At 38.1% G+C, this 20,789-nt stretch overlaps 1 protein-coding gene across 3 annotated transcripts in view; it reads right to left on the bottom strand.

Annotated features, from left to right (window-relative positions):
• CCDC148 (coiled-coil domain containing 148) overlaps positions 1-20,789 on the bottom strand; it is a 64,850-nt gene that overhangs the window by 24,926 nt on the left and 19,135 nt on the right. For all 3 annotated transcript variants that reach the window (XM_086751051.1, XM_086751050.1, XM_086751052.1), the window contains 8 exons: positions 18,789-18,910; positions 14,936-15,039; positions 14,251-14,333; positions 13,926-14,089; positions 13,573-13,668; positions 13,299-13,480; positions 6,862-7,000; positions 5,334-5,540 (listed from right to left, as the gene is read on the bottom strand). In XM_086751051.1, coding sequence (XP_086607177.1) covers positions 5,334-5,540; positions 6,862-7,000; positions 13,299-13,480; positions 13,573-13,668; positions 13,926-14,089; positions 14,251-14,333; positions 14,936-15,039; positions 18,789-18,910 — 1,097 coding nt within the window. The remainder of the gene's footprint in view (positions 1-5,333; positions 5,541-6,861; positions 7,001-13,298; positions 13,481-13,572; positions 13,669-13,925; positions 14,090-14,250; positions 14,334-14,935; positions 15,040-18,788; positions 18,911-20,789) is intronic.

The following is a 20,789-nucleotide window of genomic DNA, read 5'->3' as shown; positions in this document are numbered from 1 at the left end:
GTTTTAGAGCTATGCATTTGTAGTGTGTCCTGAAAACCAGAATTAAACAAAACATATGTAAAAGGTGATTAAGTGATAAAACGTTATGGGCTAAAGGAATTACAAGATTGCAACATCAGGTCTTCAGTAAGGATATTCCTGAGTTCAGTTCCTAATGGACACATCATCCAATCAATAATGATGATTTAATAAATTTGGCAAACTTCCTATTTCCACGCACAATAGAAGGTAATTACTTTTTATCTGCTATAGAACTGGCCGAAGAGCACAGTCCAACTGAGATCACTAGAAGATTAACATGGAAAACTCGTTAAAAGGTGACTTTCATTACCAGCAGTGTACCCTCTTCACTTGCAACATAGCTTAGTCGTCAATACTTGAGATAGAAGTAGTGCAAGCAAAAACATTGTGGGAAGATTTCAACAGAGAGGTTGACAGGTTCAGAAATTACAACACCATGTGGTAGAACACGTGGTATAGGGAAATGAGGGGAAAAGAGGAGGAGTGAAAGGAAAAGTAAGGAAAATGTGCAGAGGCAATCTCTGCGTGTGCTTCAAGCTTACTGCATATGAGCTTTATCTGACAAAAGCCACGCAATTCATCAATGCTGTGCTGACCTCAAACTAATACATCCAGGTTTATTAGCTCTGGATTAAAAACATACTACTGAGTCAGAGTTGGCGCACCTTTGGTGAATTTTCAAATCTGAGATATTTGCTCACATCCACTTTGGAGAAATACCATAGCATCCTACAACTCTTAAGTTCACCATATCCTTCCTTAATGAATACCTGTATTTAAAACGTAGGTTATTAAAACTTCCTTGTATATCTTATACCCAACAAGTGAACAGGCCACCTCAGTTGGTGAAGACAATGCTTCTGAAAAAGAAAACTCTTCTTTCAAATGTCCTACTATTTAATATTTTTTTTTTTTAAGTTTCCTGCAAAATCATCAGATTGTGGTCAAAGTACTAGATTTGATACCTATCCAGGTTTGGGTTTTGTTTTATTTTTTTTTTTTTTTTTACATTCAGTTGTAATATTTCAATGTCGGTCTTCCATGGCGGTGAAATCACTCAAATCAGTGACTTGACTACATGCTGAGTTGGGAGATACAACTCTTTTCCCCTGAATTTACTGATGCATCCTTTTTTCTCCTTATACAAGAAGGGAGAAGGAAGGCAATCTATGTAACACGCTTTGAATGATTTGCAAGATCCCAGTTAATTCCCCCAACTCTTTCCCTTCAGAAATTAATTTAACTTAATTTCTGCCAGGATAAGGAATGCAAGAGTTGCTTTCCAAAAATTCACAATGTGTTTCAAGAGGTTTTAGCACTGCAGTAAGGATTAATCTTGGAATATATAAAAAAAAAAAAGAAAAAAAAAAAGAAAAAAAGAAAGTATTTAAAGGCAGGTAGGCTCACAGCTTTATGCTAGAGAAGAAAAAGCCCACCCTGTGTATCATACAGAGAGGATTCCACTATCCTTTTGTCTACTGCTGCAGGTCTTCTCTTGAGTGTCCTTTTAAAATTGTTTTAAAGGATGATGGAAAGTACTGGATTATAAATATTTTAAGATAAATTCAAGAGAAAAATAATATTTTTAATGCATGCAGATACCTTGACTAAATTTCCAGATGTATTACTGCAATCCTTCAAACACCAGCTGTGAAGCAGCACCCTACTAACCCTCTTAAAAATATCGCTCTCCCGCTTCATTACTTAACTACTTTGTGACATAAAAGAATTTCTTCCTCTATGTTGTTTAGAAAGAGGAAAGATAATTTTTTTTTTTTTTACACAGCATCTGCTACAGAACCCTGAAAGGGGTTAAATCCACGCAGTATAAAATAGCATACCAAATATGAGTGGTTCTTGATCACTTATTGGAAGTGCAAGCTCTCCATGTTTTTGTTCTGTTTGCTTCCCCATGGTGAACAGCGATGTTAAAGAGATGTACCAGAACCATTTCCTCTTTAAGAATCTACAGTATATCCTCACTAGTAGTATCTATTTCACACTTTATTTCATTCAGATGACTACCATATGGCCCTCATTATTTCACCTGAGCTTCTTGATTCGTTTCACAATTCCTCCTTAGAGAGTCTGATTTCTGTTAAGGACACACATTGATCTTCTGTGAGATGGAACATGGAATAAGAAATTGAAAGTCTTTTCCCCAAGTAAAAACTGCTATAAACACTAATTTAACTTCTCTGCTGCCTTACTTTTTAATTGTTATCGCTTCTTATCAGTCACAAGGCCTCGAGTCTTACTGATGGCAAGTTGCTTCTAGTGCATTTAAACCAGCTTTAAATAATGTATTCTTTAGTCTGTTTGCTAAGCCTTTGGTTTGCTGTTGACAGATGAAAAGAAATATATGCAAGTTAGCAGATATCACGTGGTTATTGCAGTATTCTCATTTCATTTGCATTGCCCAATCTGTACTACAATTAAGCAAAAACCTATTTTCACACACAGAGAAAGAAAAAACTTGAAAAACCCCGCAAACTCAAAGTAGCATAGAAATTTACAAAAATATCCCCGTTTTAAACCAAATGAGTAAATCAGGCTAAATGGTTTACTGACTGGAAGTCAAATGAAAGGTGTCATATTCAGAGTCTACTCTTCTACTCCATCATTAATGGCTGCTTAAACATCCGGTTTGATCTTAATGTATTTCTGCATAGTCTGTCTGCAAAATGATCTAACGATCCTTTGCACTTCTGGAACGGCTTACATATCTTACAGCCTGTGCATGTCATAACTTCATTTTACAGCCGAGGTAAATAGACATATAAATGCTATGATTTCCTCTGAAACCCGCTGGTGCAATGAAGCAGATCTATCTCTCACATCCACGATACAAACTCTTCACAAGAATGCCTAGAGTTTACTATAGGGCTAAACCACTATAGCAACCACACTTTCCCTCGGACAAAGTGATTCAAGTAAGATTTCCTTAAGCTAAACTCACTGAAATGCAAAAAAGTCAATTAACGGCCAAAAAGAAAAAGTGGGAGAACAGCCCTAATCCCTGATTTCCATCTCTATGGATCCTCCTCAGGATGGGTTTTTATCAGTGGAAATTAACTCACTAGACTGAGAGTTACTTTTTACCTGATAGCTGCCAACAGCCACTTTGCACCGCGTAACATTCTGTAGCTGCACACTTCAGAAGTGTAGAAAGACAAGTCTGTGACATGAACTCTAACTGGGTACAGTATTAGTTCTCAAATGCATATACCCATTGAATCCAAACGAAAACCCAGGATACATTCAGAGTAGTTTCTTTTAAAATCACCTAGCTCCTTGCGCAATTTCAACTTCCGTCCTCTAGCTGTAGAGCTGATCAAAACAAGGTCACAATGATCTCCTTCTTTAATGAAAAAAAAAAAAAAAAGTACCTTTTTCATTCCTCTTGTCTGGGAAACAGGTGAATTGGTTTTGATCAATCGTTCAGCACTTTAACAAAGGCACTTTGAAAGCAACCCTTGAGAAGTGTAGGCCTAATAGGTTTAAGTTTCAAACAGTTCCAGGTTACTGGGAACAAGAGGTCAGAACCCGAAAAACTTTCAGACAACATTAAGCGCACCAGTGAGAATCTTAAGCTACATGGAGAAAACATAAGTACTCCAACCTTTGCTTAGAATCATAGAATCATAGAATCACACGGTTGGACGGGACCTATAAGATCATCTAGTCCAACCGTCTTCCCACTACCATTGCTGCCACAGCTACTAAACCATATCTTGGGGGGGGGGGGGGGGGCGCGCAGGTGCAGGGGAAGACTCAAAACTCACAGTTCTGGAATAAATGGCCCTTCCACCTCTAATCGTGCAGATAAGAGACATACAGCAATTCCAGAAAGGGAGGCCTGGGTCAAAAAAACAAACCACATACACCTCCCCCCGCCACCCCAAGTCCAGAGAACCGCTCCTTACTCCGTGTGGCTCCAGGGAAGCCTGGCACAGGAGTTAAAACGGGGTACTCCCCACTTAGTCGAGCCCAGTTTCTAGCATCAAGTGTTTAGATTCAAAACTTCAGAGAGCTGCAGGAACAGGAAAGGAGGATTTTGTATTATTACTGTAGTGAAACACTAGCATCAACGTAAAAAAATCTTAATCATAGTACAGATTTTACTATGTTCTTCTACTTGTAGAAAACCAAAATCAGCTGTTCACTATTTCACTGCAAAATAAGGGTTCAACAGAGATGTTGTTGGCAAAGTGAGAATAAGATGTCATGTATGCTTTCAGATGTTAATTTCTGTGCAAGTGGAAAATCACAGAGAGCACTTTCAACAAATCTTAGCACGCCTTTCATGCCCAGAAATGTGATTCCCCTTACAAATGCCTTAGGCATCAACATCATAACACTTTCCTCTTCTGTCTGGGCTCCTCCTATTTTATTCTATTCTCTTAACAAAAACCTCCAGGTATTTTTATCTTTTTTCACCTCTTGACACCATAAATCATCTTTCAGAATATTGCAAAACCTCCATAACAAGGGCAAACAAGTTATGGGATCTATTTTTTCAGGTCTTAGAAAGCATTCTTAAAAATAAGCAGAAAGGAAGACAAGATAATTATTTCTCTGAAAACAGACTAGCATAAATCTTAAAAAAAACTGGTGGTAGTGATGATGAATGGAACATTTAGCTTCCACTGCTCAGGATTCTAGTGTTAAAAGCAATTATGAAGTAAGCCTCAGAAATTATAGGTATCAATCCCACTTTGTTGAGGAAGAAACAGAAACACACAAATATTTAGTCATTTGCAAGGTTACAAAGGAACCCAAGGAATGTGACGCCCGACCTTTACTCCTCTAGCTTGCTTACAGTCTTGCATGTTGTAAACTGCAGCACAAATCTTGTTCTCTCAGTACTGAAATACAGTTCAACCTCTTCGATGGTGCTCAAAATCCATCAAAATAAATGTGATTGCAGTTTATATAAAGATTATACCCATAGTATGAAGCTCAGAGTAAGGCCTGAAGTGTGCTAGGCAAATTCTTAATTAAAAATAAATAAATAAAAAAGATAAACTAAGTTCAAGAGCTGGTTGAAACACTAACAAGGATCCTTGTTGGTAATGAAACAGAGCATCTTCAAAACCATTTGCAAGTCAAGCCTCACAAACATACCGATCTCTGCCAACAGATTATAGTTTGCTTTTTTCCCCTAACTGCAGAAAACAATTAAATAAGGCCAGTAAAAACAGGATTGTGACAACTAGCTTCAATTAGTTTTTCCTCACTTAAACACTGTAACTTCAATTTGAATTTACCAGTTACAGATTTGTATGTGGTAGATTTATAACTGAACCTACCTTTGCCTTGAGATCAGCGCAAATCTCTTGTTGCTTTTGTCTGCTATCAGCCAACACTACTTCTGTCTCGTGAGCAGCTGAGGCTTCCGCAACAGTCGTCACTGCCTTAAGTAGAAAGGCTTCCCTAGCTTGAGCCCAATTTAATAGTAAGACTCTGCGCTGATTCTTAATGAAACGGTAATGATCCCACGCTTTCTCATGAACAACCTAAAAAAGTAAAGCATTTCAGAAAGGTTTAAGAACTATGCATTAATAAAATAATTCTAGACATCTCTGCAAACCGCAAATATAATTGGTTTCATTATTATATCACCCACATTCCTAAAGAATCTGCAATTCAGGGCCCAAAAGGATTGTCAGATGCCAGGTACGCTGCAGTCTCCCGGTGTCGGTAGGCGGTGATACCACTCCAGCCTCTCCCTGTTTGCCTGTACCATACGGCATTTCAATACCCTGGTGTCCCGCTGCCCGTGCCTGAGCTACGCTTTTGTAATATGAATAAATTAAATGCAATGGTCCCATCCTGCCCTAAGGTACATGAAATGCAAGTAGGTCCTTTCAATAAATCTTCAGACATATTGAGTACTTTTAGCAAGAAGTGCTAAAATAGTGCATTACTATTCTAATGTAACTGTTTTAACACATCTGTATTTGTCATGCTAACATATATACTAAAAGATACCAGTTCAATGCAGAATTATGATTTTTAAGTTTAGAATTTGAAAATTTTAAATGAACCTTCAAAGAAATAGGGAGACCCATTAATAATGGCTATGCTTAAAATACATCTACATTGTACAAAGCACGCAATTATTTAGCCCAGTTCTCACAGGCAAGTTCTGAAATCCAGAACAACTTTATTTTTGGTGAAACTGTGGTAATTATCAGTATCACTTTACTGTCACTCCTTTGCACTAAGCACTCCTCAAACACAAGGAAGTAGAGGGTCTAAAAATACACGCAGAGATAAAAAAAAGACTCAGTTTCCTTGTGACATCCTGAAGTGTTCTGGCCTTGAAATGGTCTCTTAGCTGCTTTGTGCTTATTCACTGTGGAGTGTAAAAGGGATCTGCAATCAATTTGAAAGGCATTATGCATATAAAAGTAGCCTCTCTCTGAGAGCAGGAGATAACTTTCCACTCTTCTTGCTATATATATGCCACAGACCAATTAAAAATAACTATTCCTAGACAGTGCGACAATGCTATACAGCTGCATAAAAAATAAAAATACCAAGAGAAGCAGAATAGCGTGACCTAACTATAAAATTGTACAACAAAAGCAATGCTAACAAACCAATTTTGTTAATTTGGCTGTAAGAGCATGTGGAATATATAATCTCCACAGCGCTTATTTTGAAGAAGTGATAAGTTTTCAAGCTCATGCATTTTGAAGACAGGGACATCCCTTCCTCGCTGTGCAGAATAAGATTTATAATTAAGACATTTTAAAATTTTAAAAAAAAAGTTCACTACATGATTTATATAAGAATTTATAGAATTCATCTAATGTTGAAAACAACACTGACCAGATCATGCTTAGATTTGTGAGGAAGGTATCTCTGCAGCACGTCAAGGTACAAAGTCCTCCTCCTCCGAAGATCCTTTGGATACTGATTGATAACAGCCTGAAAAACCCACTGATCTTCTTTCTTCCATTCAATGTTCCTACAGAAAAGCAAAGCAATCAGCCCCAGTATGACTTCACATTTGAAAAGGAGGAGTTTGGTTCTAGTTTACTTTCAAAGGCCTAACCTTTCTGTAGGCTGACAATTCTGAACCTGTACACTGGATGTTGGATCAGAGCTGAGAGACTTAGATTTACTTTAACGAAACAAAGCAAACCTATACTGCTCGTCTACTGTGACCATTTATCCTGCCATCTTTTGAGTGAATTATTCCTTTTTGAAATTGGCTCTTTCTTGGGGAATGATAGTGTTTCTCAAATACGTGAAGTTAATGAATAGTCACACCAGACGGAAAATCCAGTGTGAAAGAGGAAGAAGACTACTAGTCTTTACCTCTGCGCACTAAATAAATTATCAAAAGGAAAGTAATGAAGTGATAATACTCGTATGTAGCTAAATAAGGAACTAGTTTAAAAACAATTTTCTGACAGCCATAAACTTATCAGCAAGGCATAAGATTCAAAATTTTTAAAAATAGGAGGTGCAGTAATCAGTATGCATTCACGTATTTCAGAAAATTACAGTAGCAAGAAGTAACATACAACTAAAACAGTATCAGAGGTTTGGATTTTTACCCTCAATCTGAACTCCTGGCCTTGAAAGGATTAACGTGGGGCTTTTATTGTCAGCTGTAACATACGAGCAGCAACACTGAGCCAGAGCAAAAGGTCTCTCTGCCCTAGCGACCTGCTTTCAAAGGTGCCCAAAGGCCTAGGGCGAATGAAAAGGCGGCAGTCCTGTGACTCTACCCCCCACCAAATTCCTGCAGCCTCCAGCTGTTTGCAGCTCTTGGGCTCCCTGAGCCAGCAGCGGTATTTTGGTACCGCTGTAACATCAGTAAGATGTTAGAACAACTTTATCCTCACACAGGCAGAAACAGCAGAGGATTTTTTGAGATGCTCATATGCAATTAATACTCAACTAGATTTTATTATACAATCTAGCATTATCTCTAAAAAAAGAACAGTGAACACAAGTATTAAAAAAATTCTATGTAATTCGGTTTAATATAACTTTTCTTTAAAAAACATCGTACAGTAAAACCATGGTGTATTATCACCATTGTACAATATATCCTGGGACACCGAAGGAAGAAACAAGAAAATATCCCTAGGTCTGTTTTAAGAATTTGAAAGCTTCACCTACAGACAAATCTCAAGAACACAAAGACACAATATCCCATGTCACCAAAACATTTTCAAAGTAATGTCCTGTCAGGCAAGAGAACCCAATCTCTTGATGGCATGCATTTCACCTTTTTTCCTCTCTACTGGCACTTTCTGCTGTCGCATGCTTTGCCATCAAGTTGGCACAAATTTGGAGAGGTCCACTTATCTTCACCTACCTAATGGCATTTATTTCACAGTTTTCTTCAGAAAAACTAATAGGCTTTATTTTTACCCTGATGGTCTTAAGCAGGATTTAACCTTCACCCATCTTTCTGGAGACAGCTAGGGATCAGAGATTCTTCCCTCCTCGCTTCAATTCTTCATCCTCTGACTTTCATGAAACAGAAGAGACTCAGCTTACTACAACATTCTCAGCACAGAATCATTATTCCAGGATCAGAGTGGTGGCAACTTAACAATAACGAGATGCGAGGGCTGTCCTCTAACCTTCACACTGCAGATCTTGAACAGCAGACAGTTCTCCAAAGGCAAGAGCACCTGAGCTTTGACACAGAGGTGGTATCGGAAAGATGCGCTATTTCTGCAACATTTACTGCCTCTAAGAAAAAGGTCTTGCAACTTAATCCTCACAAAGCAATGCTTTCAACGCCTCACTTTTCTCTACAGGGAGCATTTTGATGAAATCGGTTCATTTATTAATTTTAAAATCTGTGTCATAATTTGATATTCTGAGTTATAGAATTCCTGAATAATAACTTCAATGAACAACTTAGTTATTCTTGCTATGATTTAAGCCTCTTTCACTGCAACTGCTCCTACTGGTACTGAACTAAGGGAGTACAATTTTTTTTTTCCTTAAGGTAACACCTAGCATTCTTGTCTTTCCAGCCCCAGTATTTTATCTGTTAATTAGAAGAATGACCATAAAATCCTGCTAGGCTTTACTCAGAGGGAGTACCATACATCCTAAGAGACTGTTTACTATTTTATGGGTTTAACTTTGAACTCTCTCTTGTAATTTCTGAAAGAAATCAGTAATCCTCTTCTGCAAGTCCTGATACACCTCGGTATGGTGCTGTTTGAACACGTTATGTCAGCAACAGTAATGAGACAGTTCTAAGAGCTGAGATTCTCTTTTGTAACAATCTACCTTGGATATTTCTGCAAATGTTTGTGAACAAATACACATCATCTGTCTACAAGAAGAGTAAGGCAGAGTAAGATACATCTCGGTCACTACACCATGATCTGGGGAGCAGGGAAACTCTCAGATTCTGTGATCCAAAGGCCAGTCTGGTGATCTCCTCTGCCTCCAGCGCACATGGGCAGATTTACCAGTTGTTGCACCAGTTTCTGCCTCCTGTATCTCACATATCTCTCAAGGTTCCCTCTGACTTTATATTCCTCTAAGGCCTGCTAACAGTGAATCTCTACGCTACTCAGGAACAAGATGGAGAAATTAGGGTTTGTGGAAGATACTCTGGAGAGCAGCCAGCTACAGGCAGAGCTACAAGTAGTTTATTGTAAGTAGGGACAAACTGACTGCCAATGCCCGCATTTGTCAGCTGTGCCAAAATTTGTCAGCTGTGCTGAGATTTTGTCAGCTGTTCATAGACAAATAGCCAAAAAACCCCCCCCAAAAACAAAAACCAAGCCACAAATAAAAAAGAACCAACCACCCAAAAATCAGCATGATCCAGGTCAGTGTATTCGTAACTGTTAAATGCACGGAGAATTTCAAATTATCCTGACTGACTGAATTCAAGAAGTCACCTCGCTTAAACTTTTGTAAAATTCCAGAAAGGAAGACCTCATCTAAAATGAGTTTGAAAAGTGCTAACACATTTTACATTAATATTTAAGGTAAAATCAGTCATCTTCAGTGTCAAGACATTGACAAACTTTTACAAGGCTGAATGCATGACCCAAATTTTAAATGTAGTGCTTGTTTCTCTTATATGTATCATTCTACCAGAAGACAGTACTGAAACACAGCAACTGTCTTACATTCAACAACCCTGAGGCAGCTGCTTCCTTTGAAACAGATTTACCCAGCATTAATCCCCGGCTTTGCGCGTTCTAAAGAATATAAACAAGGCAGAAGGGAAGCTACCCTCTCCACCCTGTAATCCCCACACGGCCTTTGCAATAGCAAGGCATACTTGATACACTGCTGTCTTGTTGAATCTGCAGACGTACTGACTGCAACAATACCACCAAGTGAGATGTTAACCTCCCTGCCTATTAATTATGTCACTGCCAGTTGTTATACCAGAAACATCCTGTTAATAGGTCTGAAAAGAGGAACTAAATTTACTCGACTTAGTCCTAATATCCCATTCATTTGAAAGGATGCTGCAGAGGATACGGTGCTGAATACACAATACTGCATTCATTCTTCAGTTATTTAAATAATTGAGACATCCTCGGAAATTGTGGCAAAAATATAGCAGTACTTAGAGAACCATCAGCTATAACAAACACATCAGTTCCAAGTCCACAATTTGTGGGATAACTCAGGACTAGAGTATTTCCCAAACACAGAAATTTGTGTTTTAGCAGCAGTAAAAGAAGTACATTTAGATTATAAAATATTATAAACCTATATTGTGCTTGAAAAAAACCAAAATCCTCTTCAGTTTCTAAAAGCAATAAACACTGTAATGTGCCTTCTAGTAGGACTGAAACGCACACAGAGAATATAGCAGACTAGAATATTATCTTATTCTGATTTTGGTTCTTTGGAAATTCTACATACGTTTTCCAAATTTCTCTTCCAGTCTGAACAGTTAAACAATGAGATGTGTGGTGCCAGAAGACTAGTATTAATTTAAGGTTCCTTTACTGTACGTTCAAGGATATGGCACGAGAGGAAGAATGACAGACAAGTAATCCTCAGATGAAGTTACTAAGTTATCATCTTATCATATAATCATATTGCTATACCGGGCAACTTCTCAAGTTCAAAAATGAGGGAAAAAAAATACCTTGCAGGAGAATGTTTGGTATCTTTGGGTACAGAGCAGTGACTGTAATTGCTAAGGCTTCATTAAGGCTATATTAATCCGTAGAGTACAGTGGATACACACCAAGGTCAAAAATCTATGTCACTCAATTTTTGAGAGTATTATCTGTGTTAGTTGGATCAAAGTTAGCTTGATGAGTTATAGAATACTTAAATCACAAGGCTGTATCTTCGCAAACTCATAACACAATTTCATGCAAATTAGCAAATATAAATGTAAGAAGTGACAAAAAGTGTTGTGTCTTTTATAAAGCCCAGATCCTGGTAGTAAGCAATTCCACAAGAACAAAATCTTGCTTTTTATTGAAAACACATTTTTAACGTTGTTGTGGATAAAATCATAGAAACATAAGTAAGCAATACATTAAAGACTTGGAGACCAGAAGGCAAATGAAAAAAGACTAAGAATGAACTTTAAATAAAACGCCTAAGATAATTGCTGGTGGTTCATTTATGATTTCATACATTCCCAGCTAACAATACTGGCATACACTGATCCAAACCGGGTAAATTGTCCTGCACAACCTACCCTTACTCCCCACCAGCAGATTGCTGCCACTACCACCACCGTTTCTTCCAGCTACATCACTTTCTTTTTCCCATCTAGATATCATAACTCAGTCCTTCAAAGTACCACAGCATGTGTTTTCATGCCCACAACGCAATTTCTTTCCTTTACAAATATAGTATTTTATCTTTAAGTCTTGATGTTACTTAATTATCAGTGCAAAATTAGCTAGCTCAGGACCTCAATTCAAACCTGGCATATGATCAATAAAAATACCACGGTAGATTTTATAACCATTTCATAGAATCTGTTGTCTACATTGATGTTTGTCCATTTTTCAGTAGCACACATGCTGCATGGATCAAGGGACTTAGATTTGCGAATTTTCACCAAAAGTGCATTGATCATAAACTTTAACACAATTCTAATTAAAACCACTAGAAAGCCTTTGTACATATTTAGTGATCTAGTATTTGTCACAGATTTTCTCATGGAGGTTGTTAAAAGTTATCCGTAAGAGCAACTGTAACAAAGTATCAGAGACAGCAGGAAAGGAACTGCTGTAAATTTGCCACTTGCTGCTTAATGAATGCTATAAATATGGGAAAGATCAGAACAATTTTTAATAAGTATCATCTTATCATAGCCAGGACATTACAGTATAATGTAATGTATACAAACAGGTACAGAATACCTACACAACTTATGCAAAAGGTAAGTAGGTTATAACGTCACTTTCAACGACGCCCAACATCTTAAACCTGTTTCAGCCCCCCAAACTAATTCAGCAGCAGTGGTAGAAGAGTTCAGTGCTGCACTATAAGCGTACATAGAAAAATGGGGGAGATTTAGAAGCAGTGTGTGACTGTTTCACCAGAGAAAATCAGGGACTTTCCTGCTCTCCCCAGGTTTCTTCTGCCCAGGCTGAAGAATATCAGTAGATGGCAAAAAGAAGTCAGGGCTGCTCCAATATCTGCAACTTGATTATCTCCCGGACTCAAGCCAGCCTCAGCAGAAAAGCTAAGCTTTATACTATTAATATACAGGTATGCTACACCTCTAGATCATTATGAATATTGATGTTCTTTCCATAAACTTTTTCGTTTACACAAAAATCTCTCCTCCTTTCAGTTACTCTGAATCAGCTAGATAATTTTTTACATTTCTTTGTGATGAGAATTACTGCAGTGATCCAAAATTTGTGAGAAGAGTGGACCTACATATCTGCTTTAGAAATACATTCTGAGAAAGTTTGTACTCTCCTGACATAAATTTGGTAGTGTAATTAGCACTCAGAAAGAATCATTTCTATTCATACAAAAGCACATGAAGACATTTGATGCACACCAGATTGTTGGTTCTTTAATTCACAAAACATTTTGCTTCTTATTTCAGATGAGAGCTACTGAAAGGACTGCCTCAAATCTCTCAGCTGTGCAAAGTTCCTGACCATTTAACCCCAGAGAGCTGAGCACTGCCTCAACTACTCTCTGCACTGCATAAAATAGAACCAGCTCTCATGGTAAAGGCAACTGCAGGATCTACAGGTTACAAAATATATTATAGTTATTCATGTTATACCTAGTGAAAGAAATCCAGAAACCGATGTCTTTACCTATGTAAAGCTTTTAACTGTTCATCAATCTCTTGAAGCTTAGACCAGTATTCACTTGCAAGCTTTTGGTATTCAATGGTAACTAAGGTCTTCAAATCAGGATAGGGGCATTCCAAAGACAGTAGTGTTGAAGGAACTTCAAGAAAAAGTCCATTTTTCTCTTCAAAAGAATGCGCTAATGCCTGTGGTGAAAAAATGCTACTCAGCAGACTACTCTCCATCATACTTTCTCTCAAAAAAAAATTGCTAATTGAACTTATAAGGAAAAGCTTACTTCTGGTTTGTAGTCTTCAAGCTCTCTTTCCAAAGCCAAACATTCAAGGATAAGGAATTCGAAAACTGCCTTCTGTTGCTGCTTCACAAATTTGATCTATTTCATGAAATATGTTACTGTTACTTCTTTATCTTGTCATAATATGAAAGCTCTTATTTAGAAACAGTCTGATTTCTTATTCTACAATGTTATGCTTTTACAGATTTTAGTGAAGCAGATCTGCACTTCAGCAAGTACAGAGGTTACTGAGAACATAACTCTCATTCAGAGTATCCTAAGTATTACATAAAAATAAATTAAAATGCTAAAAATATGGTGACAATAAATCGTAAAAATAAAGTTAAGATACCAACCTGCTGTAACATCTCAACTGGATTGAACTTAGACTTCAGACAAGATTCTTCTGCAAGGTAACACTGCATTTCAGACAGCCTGAATTTCAAACTCTCTTTCAGCTGCCACATAGGAATGACAGTATCTGTGTGGTATGTATCCCGCTCCTTTGATAATTTACGCTCTACATTCAAACGAAACAAAGCTTTCTCAAACACAAAAAATATTACACAACACTGCTTTCTAAATCTAAGCCTGTCAAGACAGGGATTTAAAAACTCAAACAAATAATCAAGATAATTTTGACTATAATAAATAATAAAGAAATGAATAAAAAACTCTTACCTAAGTCCTTCATCTCCGAAAAAAAGTTGTGTTTACGGCTTCCTTCATCAAGAAAAGTCTTTATTTCTGCTTCTGCTTTTTGTCTGGAAGGTATGAATATGAGTTCTACAGAAGATTTAATTTCTTATTCATCAAGTTTTCAAGAATTACAAACCTCAAATATTTTAATAAGTAAAAATGGGGATTCTTTGCATGGGAAGGTACGAAGTGCAGGACTTGGCCATGAAGATGGTATGGAAGCAACCCTCCTCTGAGCAAAAAACGTTCTCATTGATCTGCTGTATACACAATACGCACGCTAATAGACAAGAACAATATTAACATTCCCTGTTATAAGTGTGAACTCAATATGTGTATCTACAGACACACACTCTAAGGAATTAACAAGTATCTGAAAACTTCTGGTACTCCTACAGATACATGCTCTTCAGATGTTGATAGGTCAACTACACAGCCATGAGATCACCATGGAGAGGTACCTCCCCTCCCTTTATGTTCTCTTCATGTCTACAGACCCCTTTCAGTACAGATCACAAACTCTCACACCCTGCACAGAAAGTTATCTTCAGCTCAGGTATTGTCACCTTCTCCTTTTAACGTCCCTTGAATCAAGTATCCACACCAGAACCTCTGTCTACTGAAGGATTTCTTTAACAATGGCTCATTAAGATTCCTCAGCTCTTACCTGTTCTCACTCAGTCTTTTATGCTCTTGCCACCACACTTGCTGATGCTGTTTCAGCAGCATTTGCTCTTTTTGAATTTTTGAAACTTGCTCGGTTTTTTTAATCTGCAGGAAAAACTAAAGCGTGTAAGTATTTTCAACGCGTTCAATAGCTTTATCAAATGCCTTCATGTGTAAACTTTTAAGTACAGAATGGTGAACCTAAAAGTTTTTTCAAAACTGTGTTTTTTCTTTTTTTTTTTTCCTAAAAAATAATAGCTTCAAATGTAACCAGTTTTCACAAAAAGAAAAAAAAATATTCCATTTCAAATCACAATGAAACGAGAAAAGAAAATGGACTGCTTTCTTTTTTCTTTTTTTTTTCCTATTTTCTCCTTTCCTTTCTCATCCCTATTTCCCAGGAGGTGAAGGGGGAAAGATGAGCAAGAGAAAGAAAAATACACTTTCTTACAGGTGGGAAGATGAAAGAGTGAAAGCGTGTCTTTCAAGAAAAGGAATTTCAAAAATTTATTACTAAAAAAGGGTGCTTTTTCAAATCTATCCAATTAAAGAGGCTCTGAAATGGTCTGAGGGCTTCACAAAAACATTGCTTCTGACTTCAGATAAAACAGAAAGACATGCTTTTGAGACAGATAGGGTTACTGCTTAAACTAGAGGAAAAACCGTCAGGGAAAGGCTGATGAAGTGGCGGCCAAAAGACACTGGCCACCCAACAACGAACGAAAAAGGATCAGAAGTCTGCGGCTGCCGGCAGCCCCCGAGACAAGTCCGTTTCTCTCATCCTCCCACCACCATGACTGTCTTCTGGCCTCTCAGCAGACACTTGGGGCAAAGCAGCATTTCAGTTCAGAACTGGCTCTTTCCTGCTCCTCCTCCTTTTGCTGCCTTGCCACTGCCCTCCTCCATAACACCTGGCCTCATCCCTGCCCCAGGCAACTTCTAGTCGCAAAACCCCTCTGATTCCAGAGGCTCCCACAATTCACACGCACCCTGCTTTTTTTCCCTCCCCAGACCTTCCTTCGTGCAGATACATTGTCCTACTGCAGAACAGAAGCAAGAAAATTTTAAAAAATTGGAAACTCTTGGCCTAGTTCGTAACAAGAAGAAATGAATAAAGACCTCACTGCACATCTAGTTCTGGAAAGAAATGACATTCTGTGTAACAAATACTGGTTTTTGGCTCAGGTGGAAGTCATATGCTCCATTAAAAATGCTTAGTCAGCTCTCCTGAAACCAAATCACACGTTACCCCTTCAGCGTTCACACACATAAGAACAGGGAGAGCAAAGCCCCCCAAAGGCACGTTCTCCGTTCCCTCCACCGGCTGGGCAGGTGGCACCAGCAGGCCGCTCAGAGAGGAAAGGCGGGGAGAGTTTTCCTTCGCAGCGCTGGAGCACAGGTAGCAAGAATCCCATCATGTCGCAAACGACAGCCTCTCATTCGCCTACCAACACAGCTCAAGTCTTACTCTAAAACAAAATACCTAAAATTTGGAAAAAGAAACATTCACAGCTCTCAGGTGAATCCGAGCTTAATGTATCCGGTTGAGTATGGCCGGTCTCTAGCTAGTCACCCCAGGAAGCGGCCCAGCAGCACGGGGGGACCCGTCTGCGTGTTCACACAGAGCTCCGGCGGCGTTACCCGGCTCAGAGCTGCAGCAGGAGCTATGGAGAGAACAGGCGGCTGTAGGAACCTGCGTATGCAACTGTACTTTAAGATGAGAGTTTAAAAACCCCTTTCAATCAGTATGCTACAGTGCTTTTGAACCAAAGATAATTTCTCCTTATTTTTATTGCTTACATATTTTCAGGTTTAAAAGCTACTTATAGCTTCCTCTGCATTACCGTTAGGTGCTTAAGACCAGACTTCAGCAAACACAATACTGTTTTTAAAATAATTTGAAAATACATTCCTCTTCAAATCAATTCTAAAACTAAAGTGAGACAAAAGTTGAAGTAGATCTGTACATAAAGTCTAATATGCTCTTGAAATTATTTTATGGCACCACCAATGACATTTATGTAAAACTGCTGCAATATTAGCTTTTTTTTTTTTCCTGTATGTGCTGTGCTTTTCTTTCTTAGATGGCCAACAACTGATTTACCATTTGTTTCTTTGGTTGTACCTCACTGGAGGAGTAACCCAGCATTTCAAATTTTGGATAGCCTGAATCAGCAATAAAAAAGCAGTAGGTGGGAACACATTCTATTTTCTCTGGAGCTTTCAGCATATATATTTTACTACCTACTCAGCTGGAAAACACTTGAAAGGGTGGAATACCAAAAGACAGATGATGAAAAATTAGCTTAAAGCTTGAATGAATTCAGTAGAATTTCGTACTCCCATTCCATGAAGAAATATCTGCCAGAGCTTTTGACATATTCTACTTACTTATATGCACTAAAGGAAGCAGTAATACTATAAACAAAATATGTATTTTTTTCTCTCATTCACTAAGTCACACTTTTCCATTTTAAATGCAAAGAGGGGAGCTGCATGAGCAACCCCTTTTTTGTTGCAAGGCCTTCAGGACAGTAGTGTGAACTGGTAAGTTATGCTTGTTGGTGCTGTGTATATTCCATTTACTAAGATTTAAGAAACAGCATCAGAACAAAAAAAAAAAAAAAAAAAAAAAAAAGAAGAGTATATGGTTATGTTGCTAACCAATATATTTAATTTAATAACTTCTGTTCAAACAAATTCTAAATAAGTATTAGACATTAAAGGATTTTTTTTTTTTTTAGAACTTCATCCTAACCCCATATTTCTTCAGCAAATTTCCCTTTGAACTCTGCAATCCCATTTGAACGTAGACTCTGAAAATACATTTTATATATGCCAAGGACATCAGATGATCAGGTCCTTTCGTCATCTACACAAGAAAACTTTAGTCACTGCATTTTGCATAGTTTCTGTGCTCTTCAGCATAGTCTTTCATTCCAAATGCCATCCACAAAATTGCAACTGTTCAGAGGAATGGCCAAGGACTGGAGAGACAGTACACGGCCGCGTTAGTACAGGTTAAGCATAAAAACGACATTACCCTTATACTGAAGTTGCAGTTTTCTGAAAAAGTATTCAAATAACATTACTGCTGGAGTAACACTGGTTCAAATTGATAATTTTTTTCCTCTTTTATTTTGTTTCTCAGCCTAAAAGAACGATTTCAGCTGAATGTGTATCAGTGACAATTTCTTCAGAAATCACTTTTCTGTGAATTTATTTATTTTTTTAAATCATGTAACACTTATCAGTGAAACACTTACACACAGAAAGCAGTTCTACTCTCACAAGATGTTACCACTCTACAGTGTTTCTGGATCAACGTTTTACACTATTTCCACACAACTTGAAAAGGAAAACATACAGAGCCAGCAACACATGCTCCAGAGAGGCTGGAGACTTCTTGGGCACCCGCATTTCTGGCAGTTTAACATATACTCTCCTTTCAAAGAAAGCGTAAAAGAGAAGCTCTTAAAAATACAAATCCAAATTTACAGTGAGGGTGGTGGAGCACTGTCCCAGGTTGCCCAGAGAGGTGGTGGATGCCCCATCCCTGGAAACTTTCCAGGCCAGGTTGGCCGGGGCTCTGAGCAACCTGATCCGGTTGGAGATGTCCCTGCTCCTGGCAGGGGGGTTGGACTGGGTGGGCTTGAGTGGTCCCTTCCCACCCAAACCATCCTGTGATTCTAAATCACAATAATGCTAACTATGATAAGCTCTCATCTTTTCCCCCTTTTTGCTGAACACTGTTACAGCAATTTATTGATTCTCAGGCTCCTTGGGGCACCGAAAACAAACAAGATAATTGATTTTTAAAATAATTAACATTACAAATAATATAAAAATAATACCTTTAGCTGAATTTTTGCAGATGCTATTTTTTCCTCTGCAGCAAGTTCATATAGATGTTCGTAGTCAACAGGTTTATACTTCTGGCCGCGAAGACCATTTCTCACAGGAACAACCATATTTTCTAGTTATCACACAAAACATATACAGTCATTTTAGATTCTGGAGAAATATTTTAAGCATGAGTTATAAAATGTAAGCATTATAGATAGAAATTAGAAACAGTATATTTTAAACCTTAAAAGTTTCCGTAACAAAGAGATTGTTAGTTGCTAAATAAGGATTTGAAACAAACATAACCTAGTAGAAATTGTAAGAAACATTAACCATTTGCCTGTTTACACACAGTTTATTTTAAAAGGTTTTTTATATGTGAACTTAAAGAATAATTCACTTTAAACTGGGTTTACTAGAATTTCAGTAACTTCTAATACAGAAATATGTAAGCTTCAATAGATCCCTTCTTATATTACAAATGGGAAAACTATTTTAATATTTCTTCTAATCTATGGATTGAGCAATAGGCATTTTTTTTTTCTAAAAAGTATTTAAACTACTAGTTATATGTAAACAGAATGAGTGGCAGTTACTCAATGCAGAGTGCCATTGAAACTCCAGCTCTAAGAACAGCATAATTCTCTACTAAACTTCTGTAGGCCCCTGGGAAAACAATGTACTTCCTTAAAAATGAAGGCACTAAATTACAAGGAAAACATCATACTTTGTTTCTGCTGCATGCAGTATGGATTATAATATCCGCTTTCTGCAGTCCTGTCATCAGTGTTTGAAAGACCCTGACAGTATTGAAAGACTGTTGTTCAAAAACCCACAGAGGAAATGGTTTTGCTGAAAAAGCATTTGAAGTCAACAAAGATCTAACCAAGCTGGTCTTTCACCACACAGCGAAGATAACTTACAACGATCCCTTTGAGAAGTTTCATCAAGGGATTGCCACATTCACCAAACAACAGTTTACCATGGAGTCCTACTTTGCTCTTATGTTCATATTCCTAAAATCCACTACCTGTATTTCTCTTCCTCCTTGCCAGCTTCCCAAGAACGGTAATTTCCACCATTTCATGGTCACTTTAATCCAAAGCATACTATGTATACACAACAGCCACATCACAACAAATCCAGAAAAGCCAAGGCTGCAAATCCTGTCTGAACAAGATTTGCCAACAGAAGAAGAGAAGCACGCTCCAGTAACCCCAGATACATAGCTGCCCCACATTAACTGACAGATTTTCCTGGCACACTGGCCTGCGCCAGACCCCGTCAAAACAGAACGGCGTCTTTCTTCCCCTCTAATCATCATCCACAGTCTCCACTCTCTGAACTTGAGAGCACGCACCACCCACACAGAGGAAAGCTTCCTCCTTCCCTCCTGCTTTCCTCTCAGCATGCGAATTATTCACCAAATCAGTGTTATGCTAACCAGGTTACAGCTTTGATCTCGCATTACGACTACTTTTCTATTCCTTGCATACCTTACACAAAAAACATTCAGTAGTCTGATTCACTTGTTTCTTCCATTTTATCCCTCTTATGAGCTTAGTATGAATAATCTCCTTTCTCCCAGTCTTTAGGTAGCTTTGTTCACCTAAACTACCTTTTATCATCAATCCAGACTTTAAAGTCCTCATCTCTAAGTTAGCAAGATTTTATATGAGTATTTTTTTTCCTTCTTTCTGAGGCTGCTTTGTCAGCATTGTCCAGCAGAGGTTCTGGAACACCATTCCGTGTTCAAAGAAGCAAAAGTTCAGTGGCCAACCCCTCAGAAAAAAAAAAACACTAATTCAGTTCTTCCTCCTAAGCCTTTTACTCCTTCGTTACTGCTCCCAAAGGCTTACAATCACTTCTAGTCTGTTAGGAGTCGCTTTGGGCAGTAGCAGTGAGCAGCAGGGCATAGCAGGAGCTTCAGAGCAATTCTGTAACTTTTCTAATTCGGGCTCCCTGCCGGCAAATGCCTGGAAGCACAGATGCATCCTATCATGTTCTTC

Source organism: Chlamydotis macqueenii, chromosome 6 (assembly GCF_036417535.1).
Source record: "Chlamydotis macqueenii isolate bChlMac1 chromosome 6, bChlMac1.mat, whole genome shotgun sequence".
Classification (NCBI taxonomy): domain Eukaryota; kingdom Metazoa; phylum Chordata; class Aves; order Otidiformes; family Otididae; genus Chlamydotis; species Chlamydotis macqueenii.
The sequence above is the reverse complement of the archived record's forward strand: the minus strand, read 5'-3'. Positions and strand labels throughout refer to the sequence as shown.